This window comes from Salmo salar, chromosome ssa29 (genome assembly GCF_905237065.1).
Source record: "Salmo salar chromosome ssa29, Ssal_v3.1, whole genome shotgun sequence".
Classification (NCBI taxonomy): Eukaryota; Metazoa; Chordata; class Actinopteri; order Salmoniformes; family Salmonidae; genus Salmo; species Salmo salar.
Window position 1 is genome coordinate 8,392,443 of NC_059470.1, and position 21,226 is coordinate 8,413,668.

Sequence of the window (21,226 nt, forward strand, 5' to 3'; positions counted from 1 at the left end):
TGTATTGAATTACACCCTCTCAACTTATTTTGCTGATCCCTTGGCCAAAATGAGTTTAATCTGTCCTTAGTAATATTGATTCAAAAGACGCGCTGACGGAGAAGGGCGACATCTTAAGAGTTCCAACCCAACTTTGCTATTTAGTGTTTACCTTAACTTTTTGTATAGAAAGGTCATACTATTATCACATATGACCGCCAAGCACTTCTGGACATGAGATTGTCAATTACTAAGCTCGATTTTCACTTCAACTCTGACTGAGCTGTTTCCCTGTTCATACCGGACCCTATCTATTCCTTTGTTCCATGGGCTACCAAAGCACCACAAGTATAGATGCAGTAGAAGAGCTGGAGTCCTGGTGAAAATCGAACGGCGCTCCCCTCCGTTCTATTGGCAAATGTCCAGTCACTCGAGAATAAGCTGGATGAACTTCGTTCAAGTCTCCTTGAACGAAGAGACTTGAAAAGCTGCAATATTATACCAGCTCTCACAGTCTCACGTCAGAATCAGACGTTCATCCATGCTTCTCAAACGTCAAATTTTGAAGTTCTTCCAAACGTCAAATTTCAAAGTGTTTGAGGTTAAGTTTAGCGTTAAGTTCAGGCATTAACTCTAAATTCTTAAGGTTAGGCATGAACTCCGAATGGTTAAGGTCAGGGTTATAAGGTTTGGGATAGGCTTAAAACACACAAAACTTTCTATCGCTTGATTTGAACTTGCAACCTTTGGAATCAGAGGCAGATGCTTACGCCCATCTGCCATCCCCATCCCCAACACCATAAACCTACTTGAAGGTAACTAGTGGCCGGTTTACACGTCATCTCCTGACGTCCTCAGACATGGATGGACATCGAATACTGACTTGTATCACGGTTGACCTGGCTGGCAATATTATGTCTTACAGAGACGTGGCTGGATGATGACACATAGTACTTAGTGGATTCTTCATGCAGCAGCATGATCGGGCGGCGGCTTCAGGCAACTCTAAATGCATAGACGATGTTGTCCCCACAGTGACTATATCAACATATCCAAACCAAAAACCATGCATTAAAGGCAATATCCATGCTTGGCTAAAGGCTAGAGCTACTACTTATAAGAAACGAGGCATAGACATGGACGCATACAAGAAAGCATGCTACAACCTCTGACGAGACCTGAAACATGCAAAAGGACAATATAGGAGGAAGGTGGAATCTAATTACACTGGCTCTGACCCTCATCATATGTGGCAGGGCTTGCAGACGATAACAAATTACAAAGGGAAACCCAGCCGTGAGTTGCCCAGTGATGCAGAACTCCCATACAAGCTAAAAGCCTTTTATGCTCGCTTCGAGGAATACAACACTGTGTCTTGCGTGAAAGCCCCTGTTTTTCTGGATGATGGGTGATCTCGCGCGCCGTGGCCGATATGAGCAAAATGTTTAAACAGGTTAACAATCACAAGAAATAACAGGGCGCGTTCTCAAAGCATGCACAGACTAGCTGCAAGTGTCTTCACTGATCTCTCCTTGCCCCAGTCTGTAATCCCAACATGTTTCAAGCTGACCACCATTGTCCCTGTTCCCAAGAGCTCCAAATTTAACCTGCCTAAATGACTATCTCACATCTGTAATAATGAAATGTTTTGAAAGGCTGCACATGACACACATCAACACCATCATCCCAGACACCCTGGACCCATTCCAATTCGCAATACCGCCCCAACAGATCCACAATCTCAATTGCACTTCACACTGCCCTGTCTCACCTGGACAAAAGGGGAAATAACTATGTGAGAACGGTGTTGATCTACTACAGCACAACGTTCAACACCATAGTCCCTGCCAAGCTCACCACCAAGCTAGGGACCCTGGGACTGAACACCTCTCTCTGCAACTGGATCTGAGACAGCTTCTACCGCCAAGCCATAAGACCACTAAATAGCCGTAAGACTGCTAAATGGTCAAATAATGGTTACCAGAACTATCTCTACTGACCCTATCTTGCGCTGACCCTACGCACACTCACTAGACAATGTATAAACACTATATACACACTCACACACACTATACATTGACAGTGCCACACAAAACCCGTCACAACACAAACACACATACATACACACACTTTTATACTAATCATTTGCGGCTGCTACTCTGTTCTTTATTTTACTCTTATTATTATCTATCCTGATGCCTAGTCACTTTACCCTGCCTTAATGTACATACAGTGCATTCGGTAAGTATTCAGACCCCTTGACTTTTCCACATTTTGTTAAGTTACAGCCTTATTCTAAAATGGATTAAATAATAATTATCCTCATCAATCTACACACAATACCCCATAATGACTAAGCGAAAACAGGTTTTTAGAATTATAATTTTTTGTAGAGTGCCTTCAGAAAGTATTCACACCCCTTGACTTTTTCCACATTTTGGATTTAATTGTCATTTTTTTGTGAACGATCTACACAAAATACTCTGTAATATCAAAGTGGGGAAAAAATTATAAGATTTGTAAAAAAAATTATGAAAATTAAAACACTAATATATCTTGATTAGATATGTATTTAACCCTGAGTCAATACATTTTAGAATCACCTTTGCCAGCAATTACAACTGTGACTATTCTGGGTAAGTCTCTAAGAGTTTTCCATACCTGGATTGTGCAACATTTGCCCATTATGTTTTTCAAAATTCATCAAGCTCTGTCAAATTGGTTGTTGATCATTGCTAGACAACCATTTTCAGGTCTTGCCATTGATTTTCAAGTAGATTTAAGTCAAAACTGTAACTCGGCCACTCAGGAACATTCACTTTTTTCTTGGTAAGAAACTTCTGAGTAGATTTGGCCTTGTGTTTTAGGTTATTGTCCTGCTAAAGGGTGAATTAATCTCCCAGGGTCTGGTGGAAAGCAGTCTGAACCAGGTTTTCCTCTAGGATTTTGATTGTGCTGAGCTCTATTGCATTTATTTTTTATCCTAAAAAACTCCCCAGTCCTAAACGATTAAAAGCATACCCATAACATGATGCAGCCGCCACCATGCTTGAAAATATGAAGAGTGGTACTGTCCTCAGTGTTGTATTGTATTTGCCCCAAACATAACACTTTGTATTCAAGACAAAAAGTTAATTGCTTTGCCACATTTTTTACAGTATTACTTTAGTGTCTTATTCCAAATAGGATGCATGTTTTGGAATATTTGTATTTTGTACAGGTTTCTTTCTTTTCACTCTGTCAATTAGGTTAGTATTGTGGAGTAACTACAATGTTGTTGATTCATCCTCATTTTGATCCTATCACACCATTCAACTCTGTATCTGTTTTAAAGTCACCATTGGCCTCATGGTGAAATCCCTGAGCGGCTTCCGTCCTCTCTGGCAACTGAGTTAGGAAGGACACCTGTATTTTTGTAGTGACTGGGTGTATTAATACACCATCCAAAGTGTAATTAATAACTTCACCATGCTCAAAGGGCTAAGCTTTTTTTTAAACTGAGGGACATTACAGGTATTGTACATGTGGGGGTACAGAAAATTAGGTTAAACACTATTATTCCATACAGTGAGTCCATGCAACGTATTATGTAACTCATTAAGCACATTTTTACTCCTGAACTTTATTTAGGCTTGACATAACAAAGGGGTTGAATACTTATTGACACAAGACATATAACATTCTCATTTTGAATTAATTTGTTTTAAAAAAGAATGAAAAACTGAATTCCACTTTGACATTATGAGGTATTGTGTGTAGGCCAGTGCCAAAACCAATCGTAATGTAATCGATTTTAAATTCAGGCTGTAACACAACAAAATGTGAAAAAAAGTAAAGGTGTGTAAATAACTTACTTTCTGAAGGCACAGTATTTACCTAAACTACCTCGTACCTCTGCACATGTATCTGGTACTGGTACTCCCTGTATAATATATAGCTCAATTCTTGTGTAATTAATTCCAATTCCTCTTGTGTTACTATTTTTTTATTTTTTACTCTGCATCCTTGGGAAAGGTTCAATGCAAGCATTTCACAGTAAAGTCTACACCAGCTGTATTCGGTGCATGTGACAAAAAAGTATTTTCATTTCATTAAAAAAAATCCATGTATAACGTTATACTTTGAGGTCTGGGCATGAACCCACTGCACTTCAGTACCTCCGCAGACCCCACTTTGAGAAGTCCTGTTGTAGAGAACACAATCATGAGCTTTGGCAGCCTTTCACCATCATTGGCCTGGCGTTTAACAATATAGCTAGCTATCTCCCAACAATGATAACTCACCTGCAGAACAGTTGTATCACAGATATGTTCCTGGATGGAACTGGATTCTGTACCTAGCTAGCTACCGTTAGCTAGCCACCTTTATTTAGTCACATTGTCCTCTTTGACTGGCTAGCTAAATAACTAACCTGGTTAGGCTACACAAGTCTATAAGCAAGAACACTATCTGACTTGACTGGGTAACAACGTTTTAATTGGGACAATGCTGTGACCGCTAACTAGCTAAACTACCAACGAAAATATCAGAGAGCATCAGAAATTCGAAATAGATAACTCTTCGTGGCACATTCATGATGCTCATTCGGGCGGGAAAACCATCGCGTGCATCCGGAACCATGCTCTGCCTGCATCATGCTATCATTAGACATCACAAAAGAGTAATCTGCTGCACATTTCATCAATGTGTGTGGTTGCAATGTTTAATGTCAACATTTTTATCAGTGCATAGTTCCATCGGTTATCTAGCCGATGTATAATCAATAGCATTCACTGTAGCCCATGCATAACGCATATACGTTTTTTTAGTTGTTTCTGTATTTATTGATTTACATTAGACTAAGCTAAAGAGTCGCCCAAACAGCATTTAGTTAGACTTGCACACAGTAGGAAAGGACAACGCCTTTTTGCACTTCACATTGTTATTTTGTTGCATTTTTTTTCAACATTCCTATACAATGCACCAGGTAGAAATGCATGTCCATGTTATTGCGTGAGAGATAGGCCATCCGGATGAACTTTTGTGAACCTTAGCCGAGTCACCCTGAATGCTATTTTATCTGGGACAGACTGACATGGAGTACACCAATAAGAGAGCCTCAGAATGAAAAGGAATATTAAAATAACCAATCACCGCATTTATGGGCAAGTCTGGTGGAGCTTCCCGGTGCGTGCCAGGAATTACAATACAAATCTCTGAACTCACTTTGTCATCTAGGCTAAATGTCGTTACGTGTGTACTTGTACATAGTCACTGCATCGAAATATTTGTAAGATTGGAACATAATTCTTTCCTGGATTCACATTAGGTGTATTTATTTAAAATATAAATGGAGGATAAAGAGGAGAACGGACAAGCTGTAAAATACTACCGACTGTCAGAAATCGAGGAACAGAATACGTTCAAGAGTACATGGATTATAATCAATTTTAACGTCTACGATGTCACCAAATTTCTGGAAGAGGTGAGAAAGTTAGGTTACACGAATGGTTCATATTATAGCCCATCAAATGTTACTTGATTTAGGCTAACGTCCATATGGCAACGGTCAACTAAACCAGTGTTTCTCTAGCCTAGGACCAGGATTGAGAAACACTGGCCAGTTTTTCTCAGCAATCATCCAAGGCTTCATTTCATATAGGCCTACAATTGTGTGAACATCCCATAAATAATGTTTATGTGAGGATAGTAACGTCACATTATAGCATGAATAACTATCAGACCATTCTCTAGCAATCAAACCTGCTGAGGGTTTGTAGCATTTTGGTTCCTGGTAGCCAGCAGATTAAGACCCCTACCATTATGCTTGTTTACACCGAGCTGCGCTGGGGTCGGAACGCAATCATGGTTACATTAAGACACTGTGGAGCCAGCGCTAGATGTAGGTCGGAAAACGTACCTCAGTGCAGGGATGGGATATGCCACTGTACTCCAAATTGTACCATTATCCACACTGATACATTGAGAAGATTTAAATACTGCTATTTGTCCCAGAAAACTGCCCTTTTTGTCCTCATGCTAACTAGCAGTATTTCAATATTCTCTGTGTATAACATTTTGAGTATTTCACAGATGAAATGTCTAGGGTTATAGGGTTTCCAAATGGACTGTTCTAAATTGGTTCATAGTACATAGCCCTAATTAACTAAATTTACACAAATATGATTGGTCTCAGTCAGCTCATGTCTCAAACTGGATTTGTTACCCAAACTATTAAGTGTTCATAACATTCATCAATATAATTTTCTCTCTTGGGTTTCTTTGCACTTTTCATGGGCCTATCCTATTGTTATTACAATGTAGCTTAACCTCTCTGGGGTATGTGGGACGCTGCGGGACACACTATTCAACAGCCAGTGAAATAGCAGGGCGGCAAATTCAAAACAACAAAAATCTCATAATTCTAATTTCTCAAACATACAACTATTATATCCCATTTTAAAGATACACTTCTCGTTAATCCAACCACATTGTCCGATTTCAAAAAGGCTTTACGGCGAAAGCATAACATTAGATTATGTTAGGACAGCACCTAAACAAGAAAAAATACACAGCCATTTTCCAAGCAAGGAGAGGCGTCACAAAAACCAGAAATACAGCTCAAATGAATCACTAACCTTTGATGATCTTCATCAGATGGCACTCATAGGACTTCATGTTACACAATACGTGTATGTTTTGCTCGATAACGTTCATATTTATATCCAAAAACCCCATTTTACATTGGCATGTAATGTTCACAAATGTTTTGCCTCCCAAAACTTCCGGTGAATGAGCACATAAATTTACAGAAATACTCATCATAAACGTTGATAAAATATTCAACAGTTATTTAAAGAATTGTAGATACACTTCTCCTTAACCTGTTATGACTAGGGGGCAGTATTTTCACAGCCGGATAAAAAAACGTACCCGATTTAATCTGATTATTACTCCTGCCCAGAAACTAGAATATGCATATAATTATTAGCTTTGGATAGAAAACACTCCAAAGTTTCTAAAACTGTTTGAATGGTGTCTGTGAGTATAACAGAACTCATTTGGCAGGCCAAAACCTGAGAAGATTCTGTACAGGAAGTACCCTGTCTGACCACTTCTTGGCCTTCTTGATTATCTGTATCCAATACAGGGGATCTCTGCTGTTACGTGACACTTTCTACGGCTCCCATGGGCTCTCAGAAGGCGGCAAAAAGCTGAATCGTGGCTTTGCAGGCCCTGGCTGAAAAACATTAGCGTGTTTGGATAGTGGCCGGTCAGAGTACTATGAGACTCAGGCTCGTGCACGAGGGGATCCCATGTTTTTATTTTCTCTCTCTTTGTACGTAAACACGCTTTCCCGGTCGGAATATTATCGCTTTTTTACGAGAAAAATGGCATAAAAAATTGATTTTAAACAGCGGTTGACATGCTTCGAAGTACGGAAATGGAATATTTAGATTTTTTTTGTCACGAAACGCGTTGGGCGCGTAACCCTTCGTCACCCTTGGATAGTGTCTTGAACGCACGAACAAAACGCCGCTATTTGGATATAACTATGGATTATTTTGAACCAAACCAACATTTGTTATTGAAGTTGCAGTCCTGGGAGTGCATTCTGACGAAGAACACCAAAGGTAATCAAACTTTTCTAATAGTAAATCGGAGTTTGGTCAGGGCTAAACTTGGTGGGTGTCAAAATAGCTAGCCGTGATGGCTGGGCTATCTACTCAGAATATTGCAAAATGTGCTTTCACCGAAAAGCTATTTTAAAATCGGACACCTCGATTGCACAAAGGAGTTCTGTATCTAGAATTCTTAAAATAATTTATGTATTTTGTCAACGTTTATCATGAGTAATTTAGTAAATTCACAGGAAGTTTGCGGGGGGTATGCTAGTTCTGAACGTCACATGCTAATGTAAAAAGCTGGTTTTTGGATATAAATATGAACTTGATTGAACAAAACATGCATGTATTGTATAACATAATGTCCTAGGGTTGTCATCTGATGAAGATCATCAAAGGTTAGTGCTGCATTTAGCTGTGGTTTTGGTTTATGTGACATTATATGCTAGCTTGAAAAATGGGTGTCTGATTATTTCTGGCTGGGTACTCTGCTGACATAATGTAATGTTTTGCTTTCGCTGTAAAGCCTTTTTGAAATCGGACAGTGTGGTTAGATAAAGGAGAGTCTTGTCTTTAAAATGGTGTAAAATAGTCATATGTTTGAAAATTTGAAGTTTTGGTTTTTTTGAGGAATTTGTAATTCGCGCCACGCCTATCATTGGATATTGGAGCAGGTGTTCCGCTAGCGGAACGTCTAGATGTAAGAGGTTAATGCAACCGCTGTGTCAGATTTCAAAAAAGCTTTACGGCGAAAGCAAATTTTGCAATAATCTGAGTACAGCGTTCAGACACGAAACCAAACCCGCCATTTTGTGGAGTCAACAAAACTCAGAAATAATATTATAAATATTGACTTACCTTTGATGATCTTTATCAGAATGCACTCCCAGGAATCCCAGGTCCACAATAAATGTTTGTTTTGTTTGATAAAGTCCATCATTTATGTCCAAATACCTCCTTTTGTTTGCGCGTTCAGTCCACTACTCCAAATGCAGGAAGCCCGCACAAATCTCATGACGAAAAGTCAAAAAAAGTTATATTTACATTCGTAGAAATGTCAAATGATGTATAGCATCAATCTTTAGGACGTTTTTAACATAAATCTTCAGTAATATTCCAACCGGACAATTCCAATATCTTCAGAAAAGAAAAGGAACACAGCTAACTCTCACGTGAGTGCGCGCCTCTGAGCTCATGTCATTTTCTCACTCATCAACTTCCAGGCCCTCTTGTTCACTCCATATTCACAGTAGAAGCATGAAACAACGTTCTAAAGACGGTTGACATCTAGTGGAAGCCTTAGGAAGTGCAAAATTAACCCTAAGTCACTGTATACTGGATAGGGAATCACTTGAAACTACAAACCTCAGATTTCCACACTTCCTGGTTGGATTTTTCTTAGGTTTTTGCCTGCCATATGAGTTCTGTTATACTCACAGACATCATTCAAACAGTTTTAGAAACTTCAGTGTTTTCTATCCAAATCTACTAATAATATGCATATCCTACCTTCTGAGCCTGAGTAGCAGGCAGTTTAATTTGGGCACTCCTTTCATCCGGACGGCAAAATACTGCCCCCTACCCTAGAGAAATGAATGACAAGATGAAATAATGCCAGATAAAATAGTTAAAAAAATTGGCATTTAAGGCAATGCCAGACTGGCCCATTGATTTTATCCATATCCGTGATTTCCAATGCTTTCTCAATGGGAGTCGTACATTGATGGTCAGCGAAGATGTCCATATCCATCCTTGAGCAAGACACTCAAAGCTGCAATATATAACTTTTTGGGCGACCTGACCAAATTCACATAGAAATGTGAGTTATAGATCTGTCATTCTTATTGAAAGAAGAAGCAGTAGATCTCTTCTACAGTATGTATGCTATTTCTAGGCTTCCCGTTCTTAGGTTGTTTTTGCATCTTTTACTTCTGGTTTTGTATGTCAGCTTAAAACATCTGAAAATACGAAAATGTTTGATTATTGCAAATATATTTCACAGCTTTTTAGATGGTACGATGATTCTCACATAAACTGAAGTTAGGCGAACTATTTGAATTTTAGCAACCAGGAAATGGCTGAGTGATTTCTGCATATTGTACCTTTTTAACCCTTAACTTCTCCAGGGGAGCTGCACTGTGGTAGACCGTGTGTGTGTGTGTGTGTGTGTGTGTGTGTGTGTGTGTGTGTGTGTGTGTGTGTGTGTGTGTGGGTGTGTCTAGGGGGTTGGGCTTAGGAGCAAAAGACAAATTCCCTTCACAAGATGGGCAATAAAGTACTATTCCATAAAGTTCTATTCTACTCTGTAAAGTTGTTCATTTTTTCAGTAGGGTTTTAAAAAGGTATCTTAAAAACAAGTTTATAGTGGAATTTGGGGAATCCTTATTTAGGCCAATAACACGCAGTCAATAGGTCAAGCATGACAAATCTTACTGTTCCATTATTAAATATTTGAACCTGTTGTACAGTCTCCAAATGTAGGTGTGTGTTCTAGACTTTTTATGTTTCTGTAATATTATGCAAAAAATACTATGTTACATTATTTCTTCCAGTTCTCTCCTTGCCCAATTGGCCATTTAGTTACAGTTTAACATTAGCATGGTTGAGAATTAAAGAGTGGTAATGGACACTTGTTAGTATGCCATCAACAAGCCTAAATTGCTTGAAAAGAACTACTCTGACATGTACAGTATATTACAGCACCCAGGTGGAGAGGAGGTCTTGAGGGAACAGGCAGGCGGTGATGCCACAGAGAGCTTTGAAGATGTCGGGCACTCATCAGATGCCAAGGAGATGGCTGCCAACATGATCATTGGAGAACTGCATCCAGTAAGCACTCTTCATGTTTCAAATATGCCTTTTAAAAAGCTTTACCTAACTTTTGTCTCTGGCAATAAGAAACAGGGGTTCTACCGAGTGTTATTGCAGTATCCCAAAACCCAATAATATGGTGTTATTTGGTCATGGGGAAGAGAGGTATGTTTAGGGTACTACAGTGTAAATGCTCTAATTTTACATTACTACAGTATACTAACAACCTGTATACAAAACTCTTTGTAGCACTTGCGGTACTGGTTGCACTATTATTCAACTGGTAGTGTTTGTCTTAATGAATTCCAAAAGTAATTCATAGGTTGTTATTGTTTCTAAGTAAGTACCCGTCATCTTCTTTACCATAAAATTAAGTTGTATAGGTTTCAGAGTTAGCAGGCAAATTCTTCTCTCTTTTGAGGCATGAGACTGGATTGTTAGAATACAATATGGTATTGTGGTTGTGTTGTCCGCCCTGTTGTGTTCATTGAATGTAAGCATACTGACATTGGCTACCCTTCCATTCTCTTTTTGTCATCTTGATTGAAGGCATATGACCAAGATGTTGTGTAGGACGTTTCAGTGGTCCCATAGTCCTGCTATGGCAATGATATGGAAGAGACCTCTTAATTTTCATTGGGTATATTTGTTGAGTAATGAATCATTCTGGTTTCAGTTGGCTGATGTGACACTCAATAGCTCTACATTTTGTCTGTTTTAGTGAACTGCTTTGCTGCAGAGTATAGAAATAATTTAGTTCTCAACCTTCATTATGGTTGCAAAGGGTCTGAACTTTTCTGTACATTTCCTGAATTTTTCTGCAAATTTCCCTTGGCAAGTTAAGACCGGGAATTTTGCTTAAATTCATGAAAAAAAGTTAGCTTATAACCGTGAACCTTTTTTGTGGGATACACATAAGGCAATTCTAGGTCTTGTGGCATATTTTGGTTAAACAATCCCCAATTCAATGGAATTGCAAACCTCTGCATGCACAGTGCATTCTTCCATCACATGTACAGCTGATTCTCAAGATCTTGCACACTAATGAGATGCTATTGAGCCCACATTACTACACTGTGTGAGCCAAAGACTACATGTTTTCTGGTAAGTTTTGATTACAATACTGGGTGGGGTGGATATTATCTATATGACATGCATGATTTTTTGTTAACTAGTAAATAGTGGCCTACAGCAAAGTGTGTTTAAATAATTTCTAACTTGTTAACAATTTCTGTTAGCTAGTTTTCGCTACCATGTGGTTTTTAGCTTGCTTGAGCCTGCTAACTGATGAGTGTTAATTCACCTGTTTCCATACATGTTTCATTTAAAAAAAAACATTTATCTTACAAAGGATTTGTTTAATCTAACTGCTTAACTATCTGTACATGGAATTGTATATATTTCTTTTTGACTCTATACTATATATCTTTTTACTCTTGACTATATATTTTTTTCTTATAATCTTTACAGTGCCTGTGGCAGTTTCCTATCTGATGTGTGGAGACATTTCACTGCAGCTAATGTAGAAGGAAAAGCTGTGTACATTTGCAAATACTGTGCCAAATCATATGTGAAGAATTCAACAAAGATGCAGAATCATCTGGCCAAGTGCATAAAGTTCCCTCAGCGCTCACAACAAGCAACCTCAACTTCTATTCGAGGTGAAAATGATGAATCAGACACCTTATCGATAGCAACAGCTCATGGTCCTCCTGGAATCAGAAGTTTTTTTGTCTCAATGGAGGAATGTAGTCAGAGAAATGCTAATGAATGTCTGGTTCACCTCTGATGCTCACAGTCAATGTGCATTGGAAGAGATTTCTGAATGTTCTTCACCCAGCATACACCCCTCTAACCAGACATGCTTTATCTACTCATTTGCTGGATGCAGAGTTCAACAGAGTTCAAGTGAAGGTTAAGCAAATCATAGAGAAAGCAGACTGTATTGCAATCATCTCTGATGGGTGGCCGAATGTTCGTGGGCAAGGAATAATTAACTACATCATCTCCACCTATCAACCAGTATTTTACAAGAGCACAAACACAAGGGACAACAGACACACCGGTCTCTACATTGCAGATGAGCTGAAGGCAGTCAATGACCTTGGACCACAGAAGGATTTGCACTGGTGACAGACTGCTGCGAACATGAAGGCTGCTTGGTCTAAAGTGGAGGAGTCCTACCCTCACATCACACCGATTGGCTGTGCTGCTCATGCATTGAATCTGCTCCAGAAAGACATCATGGCACTGAAAACAATGGATACACTCTGCTCCAGAGAGCCAAGGAAATGGTTAGGTATGTGAAGAGTCATCAAGTTGGGCAGCAATCTACCTCACCAAGCAAAGTGAGAAGAATAAGAGCACCACATTGAAGCTGCCCAACAACACCCGTTGGGGTGGTGTTGTCATCATGTTTGACAGTCTCCTGGAGGGGAAGGAGTCTCTCCAAGAAATGGCCATATCACAGTCTCCCGATATGGACAGCCCCATCAAGAGGACCCTCCCGGATGATGTATTTTGGGAGAGAGTGGTAAGCAGCCTGAAACTCCTGAAACCTATAACAGTAGCCATTGCACGGATTGAGGGAGACAATGCCATCCTGTCTGATGTTCAGACTCTGCTTGCAGATGTAAGAGAAGAAATCCATACTGCCCTACCCACTTCACTGTTGCTCCAAGCAGAGGAAACTGCATTTCTGAAATACATCAAAAAGCATGAAGACCTCTGTCTGAAGCCCAAACACACCGCAGCGTACATGTTGGACCCCAAGTATGCTGGCAAGAGCATCCTGTCTGGTGCGGAGATCAACAAGGCCTATGGTGTCATCACTACCGTGTCTTGCCACCTTGGCCTGGATGAGGGCGAGGTTCTTGGCAGTCTTTGGGATGGAGATGCAATATGGCAGTCGTGCCAACATATCTCATCAGCCACCTGGTGGAAGGGACTTTGTGGATCTCAGGCTCTTTCCCCTGTTGCCTCCATCATCCTCCAAATCCCACCAACATCAGCCGCCTCAGAATGCAACTGGTCCTTGTTTTGGAACACACACACACCAAAGCACCCAACAGGCTGACCAATACAAGGGTTGAAAAATTGGTGGCCATCTGGGCAAACTTGAGGCTTATTGAGCCTGACAACGAGCCATCCTCAACAAGGTTGGAAAGTGACAGTGAAGATGAGGCCTCAGAGTCTGATGTTCAAGAGGTGGACATTGAGGAGGTCCAGGGAGAAGACATGGAAACCTGAGAGGAAGACAACCAAAGCTTTAGTTTCTAGACTATCATTTTACAGATGTATGTTGAAAATGTTTTTGGGAGATGCGATGGATGATTGGGGATCATTCAATATTCCCTTTCTTTTGTTCTTCAGTGAAGTCATTCCATGTGAAGAGTCAACTCATTTAATTAAAGTTAAATTCCTAACTAAATTGTTTTGTTTTTTATTTCTATTGGAAGGATTTAATTATTTGCAATTATGTCTACTTATGATAAGGTAAAAGGTTTATGTTTCTGTCTCCATATGATATGGTAAATATATCCAATGCAAAAAAAATCAACATTTAAATGGTGTTAATATTAATTTGCATATATTCCCATTAATTCCCATATATTCCCACATAAAATTTCCACCTCTGAATATTCCCCAAAATGTGCAACCCTAGCCTTCATCCACATCTAGTGTAATCTAAAGGGGAAGGAAGGCCTGGTCTTATTTTTTTTTTATGCCTGCCAACTCCTAGCATAATAAACAACCTCTCCCTCTCTTCCTTCCTCTCTCTTGTGTAGGATGATCGGCCAAAGATGGCCAAACCTTCAGTAAGTAAAACAACGATCTCAAATGTGAAAAGTTACGCTACTCAAATTTCAGCACACATAGTAAGGTGTAACCATATGTTTTTGCTCCGACGATAATAAGTCACTGACATTTCGATGGTAAGCTGCCTTCATCAAGGTTTATTTTGAAAACTGTAGTTCACATGTACAGTACATATAAAACAATACAATTAATCATAAAGATAGGTCTACTCAAAGATAGAGATATCCATGTAAAGATTTGTGAGGTCTTACAGACTTTCCTTTTCTAACAGGAGTCACTTGCCACCACAATCGAGGAAACCTCAAGGTATGTAGGCACCCCTGATGCCATTTTCATATTCTTGGTTTTGAACCAGGTTGAAACAAAACTGATTAAAATTAGAATTTATTATGGCAAGTTTGCATTTGCATGAGCTATGGATATTTTCTACATTGTAGAATAATAGTGAAGACATCAAAACTATGAAATAACACATATGGAATAATGTAGTAACCAAAAAAGTGTTAAACAAGATTTTAGATTCTTCAAAGTAGCCACCCTTTGCCTTGACGACAGCTTTGCACACTCTTGTCATTCTCTCAACCAAGCTTCATGAGGTAGTCACCTGGAATGCATTTCAATTAACAGGTGTGCCTTGTTAAAAGTTAATTTGTGGGTTTTATGCGTTTGAGCCAATCAGTTGTGTTGGGGTGGTATACAAAATATAACCCTATTTGGTAAAATACCAAGTCCATATTATGGCAAGAACAGCTCAAATAAGCAAGAGAAACGACAGTCCATCAATACTTTAATACATGAAGGTCAGTCAATCCGGAAAATGAAAAGAACATTGAAAGTTTCTTTAAGTGCAGTCACATGAACCATCAAGCGCTATGATGAAACTGGCTCTCATGAGGACCGCCACAGGAAAGGAAGACCCATAGTTACCTTTGCTGCAGAGGATAAGTTCATTAGAGTTTCCAGCCTCAGAAATTGCAGCCCAAATAAATGCTTCACTGAGTTCAAGTAACAGACACATGTCAACATCAACTGTTCAGAGGAGACTGTGTGAATCAGGCCTTCATGGTCAAATTGCTGCAAAGAAACCACTACAAAAGGACACCAATAAGAAGAATAGACTTGCTTAGGCCAAGAAACACGAGCAATGGACATTAGACCGTGGAAATCTGTCCTTTGGTCTGATGAGTCCAAATGTGAGAACTTCAAGACTGTTGGAAAAGCATTTCTTATGAAGCTGGTTGAGAGAATGCTACTTTGAAGAATCTAAAATTCAAAACATATTTTGATTTGTTGAACACTTATTTTTGGGTCACTACATGATTGCATATGTGTAATTTCATAGTTTTGATGTCTTCACTATTATTCTACAATGTAGAATACATTGAATGAGTAGGTGTGGCCAAACTTTTGACTGATTCAAAAATTCTATGGGATGATTTTTCAAGTGCAGGTTAGTCCTGCAATCTGGCAGAACTATTGTTTGCTATTCTATGACGTTAGTGTTTATCATTTTTGTGCTGTTTCAGCTGTCCGTTTTACTGATGTACTTACTGTATCTTGTTCTTCCTCTGCCCTCAACAGTTGGTGGACAAACTGGTTGATCCCCGGTTTGGCTGCGGCAGTTATCACGGTTATGTACCGCATGTACACGTCCGTGGAGCAGTGACCGTGCCATTGGTCTGTCACCTTTGCCAATCAAATGTAAATCACAATCACTGGCTACAAAATGACCGCTACAGAGCCTACATTTGACCCCTGAGAAACCACTGCTAGTTTTGGGGATTTGCACAGCTCATATGCAGTACTGCAATATCCATGATTCATTTAATGTTTTTCACCCAATTACTCGGCATCATGTTAATGAAGGCATATACTTTTGTTATTTTGTTAATCTTATTTTTCCTCTCCTGATTTACATATTGATATTTCAGACAGATTATTAACAAGAATGAATTGAGAATGTAAAATTGTTATTATGTTATTGTAATATGTTACGATTCACTATTACTCGAACATACTGTAACCCTTCGATTGAAACTGAAAATTGCAGTTTAGCTTAAAAGAGCAGGCTATGACATCTTACCTGTGCATAGCTAGACTGAATTTACCTTCATTTTGGAACGGAACTAATGAGTCTGCAGCTCAACCCACTGCCATTTCAAATCATAAAGGCTCAGGTTACATAATGTTTTGCATTAGCTGTCTTTTTTTAAATCAATATGCATATAGCAAGAGACATGCTTTAAATTGCACAATGTATGTCAGTAGAGTACTGTGTGCATAATATATGCTATAAAGAGTGAATGAGTTCATTTAACATCAATATGCAAAACTGTAGACCCAATGGTCCCACATTTCTGGTGCCATTGGTATCAACATTCCATAGACCAAGTAGGCCAAAAGCTTGCATTGTGCAACAACTAAGTGGGGATTAAGTTGACTCCATGTGACTTCCCTTGAACCGTACAATGTGTTTTTCCCTACTTGCTGCTAATGTGTGTAAGAAGTTCACCACTGAATGTTCTAATCGACAGTCAATCAAATGTAATTGTACAGCGGCCATTTTAGTTTTTTCAATAAAATAATTCATAGAAGTGTTACAGTTGTCTAATTTTACCATAAATATAAACAATTATGCAGTGGTACACGGTGGGTATTAAACCATCAAAAGTATGCTAATTTGTCACATGCCTTACTTTATTATCACACTTTGATTAGGTATTCTTTTTGTAAAACCTACCTCTGTGCAGGCTCTTTATACTGTTAAGTTTGTACTTGTAGATAGTGATAGAGCACCATCTACTGGACAAAAAGTTGCTGTGCTAAGAAAGGTTTTATTATAGAGCCAACACCTAGGATTTTGCTTGTCATCAGGAAATCGTTGGTTGTTCACGCAATCTCACTTGTGTCAGTAGTTCTAACCGATTAGCTAATACAGCTTTTTAAAATGTTTTTTATATATATTTTTTGCTTTATGGAGATAGTGATAGGCCTAGATTTGAATAAGGGGGAGACCGAGAGAGAGGGACAGACAACTTTTCACTTTCATAGTCTGGATGAAACATTAACCTAAGAAGTACTGACAAACATTGATACACTTGATATAATCTACACAGAGACACAAAATAGGCCATTTGATGACATGCGAGTCAGCAGATATGAAAATAACAGTACGTACTAGATGCTGTTGATGTTAACAGATATCCTCACTAGCTTGAACAAATATGGTGAAAATTCTAACAAAAAGTTAACCAAATGTCGTAGGTATGATGTGCGTGCAGCTGACCTCTATTGATTTTGTTAGCGGTTTTGTCTACTGTGACGCAACTGGAACTACAGTAGGCTATCACTTATGCAATTGTTTTGTTGGCTTAAATAACAGCCATGATCATTTTATCAGAATTAAAAAAATTGGTAACACTTAATTTTAAGGGGTACTTATTACAGTGTAATTACATATGTAATTACACTAACAAGTATTGTAGTTAACTGTAACTCATATTCACACTGTAATAACAACAGGTAACTGGTTGTAATTGCAGTCTGTAATTACAGAGATGTTCTTGTTACAAATGGGCACATTTCCACTAAATTCATAAATTTTTGTTTATACTAAGCTGCATCTGATTCACTCTTGTGGACTGATGGGCTGGGTATCCGAGATTGCAAAGATTGGATGCTCAATAGGCTCTAATTGGATCCCCAGACAGATTCATGTAAGATTATCCCTGTTTCGTTCCATGTGCTTCCGTTTAAGAAACATTTTTCAACAGAATAGGTGGAATTAATACACCCCTGATCACACGCAAACAGGTCACTTTCATAGCAGCCACATAAAAACAGTGTGATCACTTTGCTCGTTGTATATATATAATTCCTCGCAAATATCTATGTGCTCTCCTCCTCATCTTTTCCCTTCGCTTGTGGATTTCAGTGCACAACACATCAGCTGTCACATCAGCTGTTTAGGCTAAACTAGCTAACAATAGCTGCATTCACTAGCTAAGTGAAAGTTTAAAAAAAAATACAACCAAATATAGCTAACTCTCTCTCTTTTGCTACTTCTTAATTTTGGAAGAAATGTATTGGTTCAAAACTGTTCAAATATTGTCTTTCTCTCTCTGAGTCAACTACTCACCACATTTTATGCATTGCAGTGCTAGCTAGCTGTAGCTTTATTCTCTGATCTTTTGATTGGTTGGACAACATGTCAGTTCATGCTGCAAGAACTCTGATAGGTTGGAGGACTTCCTCCGGAAGTTGTCATAATTACTGTGTAAGTCTATGGAAGGGGGTGAGAACCATGAGCCTCCTAGGTTTGTATTGAAGTCAATGTACTCGGAGGAGGACAGAAAGTAGCTTTCCTTCGGCTACACCATGGTGCTACCCTACAGAGGGCTGCTGTAGACCTTCATTGCAAAACAGTGTGTTTTAATCAATTATTTGGTGACATGAGTGTCGCCAATATTTAATCTATTTTTACCTCAAAAGGATAACCTTTTAAGTGTTTCACAATTTTTATTTTTATTAAATTCACTGAGGAGGATGGTCCTTTTCTGAGGAGCCTCCACTGCTTGAGGTGTACTTACTTGTGATTATTGTGTACCTACAAAGTACTTTACCCATTCTGACAATCTCATCGTCAGCTTCTGAAAGCGCGATCCAAGTGAGAAAAAAACGCACTAATACACCACAGAGTACATATCTGTAATATCTGCATAAGTACAAAGTTGTCGCTAGTTCTTACACAGGATTTAGCTATTTAAAGTGAAGTGTAACTTTATAGTTACCTATGACCAATTTCTATATAATTACTTATTACTCATTACTAAGTGAAAAGACCTACAAACAAAAGATGATAAAGTCAACTTTATTGCAACATGTAAACAGACCTTACATTTCTTATGAAATAATAAGGATTTTTATTGTTAAATTCATAATTTGATTAATTAGATTAAACAAAGATACAGTGCATTCGGAAACTATTCAGACCAATTGAATTTTTCCACACTTTGTTACATTACAGCGTTCAAAAATGGGTTAAATAATTGTTTTTCCTCATCAATCTACAAACTATACCCCATAATGACGAAGCAATTTTTTTTTGCTAATTTATTCAAAATAAAAACAGAAATACCTTATTCACATAAACATTCAGACCCTTTGCTATGAGACTTAAAATTGAGCTCAGGTGCATCCTGTTTGCATTGATCATCCTTGAGATGTTTCTACAACTTGATTGGAGTCCACCTGTGGTAAATTCTATTGATTGTACATGATTTGGAAAGGCACACACCTGTCTATATAAGGTCCCACATTTGACAGTGCATGTCAGAGCAAAAACCAAGTCATGAGGTGAAAGGAATTGTCCGTAGAGCTCCGAGACAGGATTGTGTCGAGGCACAGATCTGGGGAAGGGTACCAAAACATTTCTGCAGTATTGAATGTCCCCAAGAACACAGTGGTTTCCATCATTCTTAAATGGAAGAAGTTTGGAACAACCAAGACTATTCCTAGAGCTGGCGCCCAGCCAAACTGAGCAATTGGGGGAGAAGGGTCTTGGTCAGGGAGGTGACCAAGAAGCATGGTGGAGGCAGTATCAGGCTGTGGAGATATTTTTCAGCGGCATGGACTGGGAGACTAGTCAGGATAGAGGGAAAATGTACGTAGCAAAGTACCGAGAGATCCTTGATGAAAACCTGCTCCAAAATGCTCAGAACCTCAGACTGGGGCGAAGGTTCACCTTTCAACCGGACAACGATCCTAATCACAAAGCCAAGGCTACGCAGGAGTGGCTTCGGGACAAGTCTCTGAATGTCCGGACTTGAACCCGATCTCTGGAGAGACCTGAAAATAGCTGTGCAGCGACGCTCCCCATCTAACTTGACAGAGCTTGAGAGGATCTGCAGAGAGAATGGAAGAAACTCCCCAAATACAGGTGTGCCAAGCTTGTAGTGTCATACCCAAGAAGACTCGAGGCTGTAATCGCTGCCAAAGGCACTTCAACAAAGTACTGAGTAAAGGGTCTGAATATTTATGTAAATGTCATATTTCAGTTGAATATTTTTATACATTTGCAAAAATGTTTAAAAAACTGTTTTTGCTTTGTCATTATGGGGTATTGTGTGTAGATTGATGTGTAGACAAATCTATTTAATCAAGAATAAGGCTGTAACGTAACAAAGTGGAAAAAGTCAAGGGGTCCGAATACATAAAAATATATATATACTGCTCAAAAAAATAAAGGGAACACTTAAACAACACAATGTAACTCCAAGTCAATCACACTTCTGTGAAATCAAACTGTCCACTTAGGAAGCGACACTGATTGACAAAAAATGTCACATGCTGTGGTGCAAATGGAATAGACAACAGGTGGAAATTATACGCAATTAGCAAGACACCCCCAATAAAGGAGTGGTTCTGCAGGTGGTAACCACAGACCACTTCTCAGTTCCTATGCTTCCTGGCTGATGTTTTGGTCACTTTTGAATGCTGGCGGTGCTTTCACTCTAGTGGTAGCATGAGACGGAGTCTACAACCCACACAAGTGGCTCAGGTAGTGCAGCTCATCCAGGATGGCACATCAATGCGAGCTATGGCAAGAAGGTTTGCTGTGTCTGTCAGCGTAGTGTCCAGAGCATGGAGGCGCTACCAGGAGACAGGCCAGTACATCAGGAGACGTGGAGGAGGCCGTAGGAGGGCAACAACCCAGCAGCAGGACCGCTACCTCCGCCTTTGTGCAAGGAGGAGCACTGCCAGAGCCCTGCAAAATGACCTCCGGCAGGCCACAAATGTGCATGTGTCTGCTCAAACGGTCAGAAACAGACTCCATGAGGATGGTATGAGGGCCCGACGTCCACAGGTGGGGGTTGTGCTTACAGCCCAACACCGTGCAGGACGTTTGGCATTTGCCAGAGAACACCAAGATTTGCAAATTCGCCACTGGCGCCCTGTGCTCTTCACAGATGAAAGCAGGTTCACACTGAGCACATGTGACAGACGTGACAGTC

The 21,226-nt window shown here is 39.4% G+C and overlaps 2 protein-coding genes across 2 annotated transcripts in view; one reads left to right on the forward strand and one right to left on the reverse strand.

Annotated features, from left to right (window-relative positions):
• Positions 1-4,547, reverse strand: part of cssa29h18orf63 (chromosome ssa29 C18orf63 homolog) — a 39,553-nt gene extending 35,006 nt beyond the window's left edge. The window contains exon 1 of the mRNA XM_014180635.2: positions 4,263-4,547. The gene's annotated coding sequence lies outside the window, so the exon portion shown is untranslated. The remainder of the gene's footprint in view (positions 1-4,262) is intronic.
• Positions 4,548-5,117: 570 nt separating this feature from the next.
• On the forward strand, positions 5,118-16,811 carry cyb5a (cytochrome b5 type A (microsomal)). The gene is made up of 5 exons (XM_014180637.2): positions 5,118-5,443; positions 10,284-10,412; positions 14,183-14,212; positions 14,485-14,519; positions 15,795-16,811. Exons 1-5 carry the CDS (start codon positions 5,309-5,311, stop codon positions 15,877-15,879), a joined length of 414 nt encoding a protein of 137 aa, XP_014036112.1. The 5' UTR covers positions 5,118-5,308; the 3' UTR covers positions 15,880-16,811.
• Positions 16,812-21,226: the final 4,415 nt, after the last annotated feature.

Excerpts from the sequence above, each read along its gene's own strand:
- cyb5a (XM_014180637.2), top strand. The coding sequence starts at position 5,309 with ATGGAGGATAAAGAGGAGAACGGACAAGCTGTAAAATACTACCGACTG. Across the intron at positions 5,444-10,283 it reads TCACCAAATTTCTGGAAGAG|CACCCAGGTGGAGAGGAGGT; the intron begins GTGAGAAAGTTA and ends AGTATATTACAG. Across the intron at positions 14,213-14,484 it reads CAAAGATGGCCAAACCTTCA|GAGTCACTTGCCACCACAAT; the intron begins GTAAGTAAAACA and ends CTTTTCTAACAG.